The 4,576-nt window shown below is 33.5% G+C and overlaps 1 protein-coding gene across 1 annotated transcript; it reads left to right on the top strand.

Annotated features, from left to right (window-relative positions):
- The first annotated feature begins 1,128 nt into the window (after window positions 1-1,128).
- On the top strand, window positions 1,129-3,454 carry LOC111985947 (cationic peroxidase 1). The gene is made up of 4 exons (XM_024017588.2): window positions 1,129-1,384; window positions 2,107-2,298; window positions 2,461-2,626; window positions 3,005-3,454. Exons 1-4 carry the CDS (start codon window positions 1,172-1,174, stop codon window positions 3,388-3,390), a joined length of 957 nt encoding a protein of 318 aa, XP_023873356.1. The 5' UTR covers window positions 1,129-1,171; the 3' UTR covers window positions 3,391-3,454.
- The last annotated feature ends 1,122 nt before the right edge of the window (window positions 3,455-4,576 follow it).

The raw sequence follows: 4,576 nt of genomic DNA, 5'->3' as shown, positions 1-4,576 counted from the left end.
ACTGTTGCGCAGATGCATGTGTACTAAGTTTAGTCTAATATTAAGTGTGTGTATGGTTCCAAATTAAAAAGCTAGCTTATTTTACTATTCAGTTTATTTCTGCTACTATTCATGGGTTTCACTGCACTTTTTGGTACTATTCATGGATCTCACTGTATTATTTTAGCCAAATTTTACCTTTATCTACAATACTTTTAGCAAAAAAGTTTTCAATTTTAACAAAATAAGCAGATCCCAAATAGACCTTAAATATTTATTTGGTCGATGTGAGCTATACAACAGATCACAAAGAGTCTTAATTACAACTTAGATTAATCTTGTAGAGTTTAGTCTAATATTGGGTGTTTATTTGGTCAATGTGAGCTAACGATTACAAAGTCTTAATTACAACTTGGTTAATCTTGTGGAAGAATAGCAAAAACAATGGTGATAATTAAAAATTGTGTGTATGAGACAACTAAAATCGTGCTTTTAACATAATTTCAGTTAAACTTATGATTTTAAAACACGATTTTACCATTCTATAATTATAATTGAAATCATGTTTTTAGCTAAAGTTTATACGACAATGTATAAATCAGCATGTATAACAATAATTAGTGTAATAGAAATATGATAACTTACTTGACTAGTCATTTTATTAACTTTTAATCCTCATATGCTTCAAAACTTGACCTATGATGAATCTACATTGGAGATCCTATTTTTTCATTAAAAAAGAAAAAAAGAAAAAAAAGGGACCTAGTTAGGCCTTAACCCATGTAATGCTTGTGGAGAGTTGGCCAATTGAGGTGGGGTTAGGGGCAGGCATAGTTTTTGTTTTTAACTTTCATTTTATCTCTTTGAATTTTGACCAACAGATTTTAGCTGACCATTCATAAAATAATTATCAAGCCAAGGCGTGTATGGCAGGAGTGGAATTTGGATGACATTTAAAAAATCTTGTTTCTTTGAATGGCTGCGTAGGATAGTATACCTCTTCCCCTTTGTAGAATTTTCATTTTCCAATTTTTAATTTACCTTTGACATAGGACACAAGAAAATTGCAAGGTCCAACGTAACAGAGTGCTAGCTCCTCTATAAATACAGCTACACGCATTATACATTTCCCACAACGAAAGACGAATCACAATTCTCTACTTCTTAATTTGTGGTCTCTCTTCTTTGAAACATGGCCTTTTACTCACACTCTAGCATGTTCTGCTTCTTTGCAGTTTTGTTAATATTTGGAGATGCCTCTGCGCAATTATCCCTAACTTACTATGCAAAGACATGCCCAAGAGCCCTCTCTATCATTCAAACTGCAGTGAATAACGCAGTTGTTAAGGAGCATCGCATGGGGGCCTCTTTGCTCCGTCTCCATTTCCATGATTGCTTTGTCAATGCATGTTCTTTCTCCCCTCTATCTCTCTATATCTACAAAAATATACACACTGACCATACATGCACATGCACACACACGAGCACTACGTACGTAGTACAACATACATTTGTATGAGCATACGCAGTTATCATCATCTCTGGTAGCATATGTGAAATTATATACTCTTAAGATTGTTTTTAAATGTTAAAAGAAAATGGCGTAGCATAATTTATGATTAGCTTAATGATCAATAACAAATACACATGCAACTTAATTACCTTATCAGTCATAACAGTGAGGAACATCCACGGCTAGTTTAGGTATGTATCAATTACTTTTTGTTATTCAAGTAAAAGACTGCAGCTAAATGAGTCTGATACACTCCTCTGATTCCTCTAATTACTTAACAAAAGAAAGAAAAAGAAAAAGAAAAAGAAAATATTATCTGCAGCAACCTTAATATATCATGCATGCACTAAAGATATAAATGCGTGCATACAAATACAACCTTATATAATCGGACACATCATATTCCATGATAGTTTATATAAATGCGGACCATATCCAAAGCTTGCATGCATGATATTGATGCATGTACGATATTAAGGAGAAATGCATATATCATTAAAAAAAAAAAAAAAAATTCTTGAGGGAATAGGGAATAATATAACTCCTATATTTTTTCAGTTGATCTTGTCTCACTATCTACTACTATTGATGAATTAATTTTGTGGCTTAAGCAGGGATGTGATGCATCAGTTTTATTAGATGACACTTCAAGTTTTACTGGGGAGAAGACAGCCGGCCCAAACGTCGATTCTTTGAGGGGTTTTGAAGTAATTGATACCATTAAGACTTCACTGGAGAGTGCTTGCCCTGGAGTTGTTTCTTGTGCTGATATCCTAGCTGTTGCAGCTCGTGATTCTGTTGTCGCCGTAAGTAATAGTATTAAAAATAAATAGAGGGATGAGTATTAATCGTGAGAATTAAGGATTAACACCGTTTTGATACAATTGGTATCCCAGTGCATACAACCTTTTTAAACTAAGAAACTTATCTTATTGTTAGTGTAATAATCTCACTATCCCTTTATACAGTTAGCTGGGCCTTCATGGACAGTTCAGTTGGGCAGAAGAGACTCGACCACAGCAAGTTTATCAGCTGCAAATAGCGACCTCCCATCTCCTGCAATGGACCTGAAAGACCTTATATCTACCTTCTCGAGCAAAGGGTTTAGTACAAAAGAAATGGTAGCCCTCTCAGGTAAAACATTGTAAATTTTTTTAATGAGATTTCTTATATTGCAATGAGTTTATGAAGCCTAACCATCTAGTTAGTTTGTTGTATACAATTTAATGATTCTTTGTTTTCTTTTGAATATAGTACTGTACTGTCCATAGTCCTACCAGTTGAATTAGAGTGCTTTTAGGATGGTGACATATGCTGAAAATAAGCATATTACTTTGACTATTTTCTAACTATATCTGAAATTTGCATTTTGTCATCATAAGCATTAAGTCATTCTTGAATCAAATAACAGAACAGCGGAGTCACATCAATAAAAATTTTAGTTCTGACCTTCATGGAAGTTGAATCAACCAATTCTTATACGTTTTCCTTTTCTGAATTGTTCACAAATAGGATCTCATACAATAGGCCAAGCTAGGTGCTTGATGTTTCGTGGACGTATCTATAACGAGACCACCATAGATTCAGAATTTACAAAATCAACACAATCAAACTGTCCAATCACAGGGGGAGATAGCAACCTTTCTCCAATAGATGCCACCAGTCCTGTTATCTTTGATAACGCTTATTTCAAGAATTTGGTGAATAGCAAGGGCCTGTTACATTCGGACCAACAGCTCTTCAGTGGCGGCTCCACAGACTCTCAGGTCACCACCTATAGCTCAGGCTTTTCAACTTTCTTCACTGATTTCGCCAATGCCATGGTGAAAATGGGGAACCTTAGCCCCCTCACAGGAAGCAATGGCGAAATTCGTACTAATTGCAAGAAAATCAATTGAACCTTACAACTGAACTAAGTTGTTAATTTATATAGAATATGTGGTTTCCCGTGTTTTGATTCAACCAATCGCTATAATAAAGTGGAAATCAAAACATGTTAAATGAATTCTGTTAATTTAATTTGATTTTATAGTTTCTGTTCTTGAAAAAAGTTTGTATGAATTGTAAAACATGAAGTTTTGTTCTCAATTCTGAAAAAAGAAAGTTATAAATAAATAGTGCCTGTTTATCTATTTTAGATACAGAGTAACTCAAGTGCAATTGCAAATTCAACATTAAGTCAAAACAGAAAGTTTTGTATTCTTGCTCAAACTTAATGTCCTTCAAGTGTTTATGGATCTAAGGAAGACATACTGGCCTTGGCTTTGCACTCGGTAAATATAGTCTTCACAGGCACAGCTCTAGTCTTGTATTCAAGATACTAATCAATGACAAACCATATGCTTAATAAGTTAGGTGTACGCTACTGCCTTTTTTATTTTTTATTTTTTTAGAAGGTGTATGCTACTTTGAATTAGGGGTGTGCATGAATTGGGTTGAAAAAAAATCCAACTCAATCCAATCCAACCAATTTCAAGGGCCCAACCCAACGCATTTGGATTGAGTTAGATTAGGTTGGAGTTGTTAGACCCATGAGTTGGACAATTTTAATTTTTTTAATTGAATATTAGAACACCAATACAAATAAAAGCAAATTTGTAATCTAATAAACTTGAGCATAGTACAAAACCAATACAAACTATTTTATTAGTGCTTCAAAGTTAGTAGGATATCATATAGTTCTATCCCAACTCCAACTACTCAGTTAATAAAAAAAAAGAGTAAATAATAAAATTATATAATATATATGTATATATATATATATTTTAAATATATATTAAATATAGGTAAATTGAGTTAAGTTAGGCAGATTTGTGAATTTGTTGACCCGTACCCAACTTGACCCACCGTAAAAAACTTTGACTATCCCATCCAACCCCTAAAAACCAACCCAACTCTATGGTTTGGGTTGGAGCTAGTCAATTTTGGCAAATCGGTGAGTTGGTTGGACATCCCTATATTGAATAAAAACTTAAGGGCACGAAAATAAACACAACTCAATCAATCACATGAATTGTGTGGAATGAGCATATTTGAATTAAAAATAAATAAACATGAAGGAAACAAATTAAAACAGTAAAAAAA

This window comes from Quercus suber, unplaced genomic scaffold (genome assembly GCF_002906115.3).
Source record: "Quercus suber isolate HL8 unplaced genomic scaffold, Cork oak 2.0 scaffold_29, whole genome shotgun sequence".
Classification (NCBI taxonomy): Eukaryota; Viridiplantae; Streptophyta; class Magnoliopsida; order Fagales; family Fagaceae; genus Quercus; species Quercus suber.
Note: the sequence above shows the minus strand (reverse complement) of the source record. Positions and strands in the feature narration are given on the sequence as shown.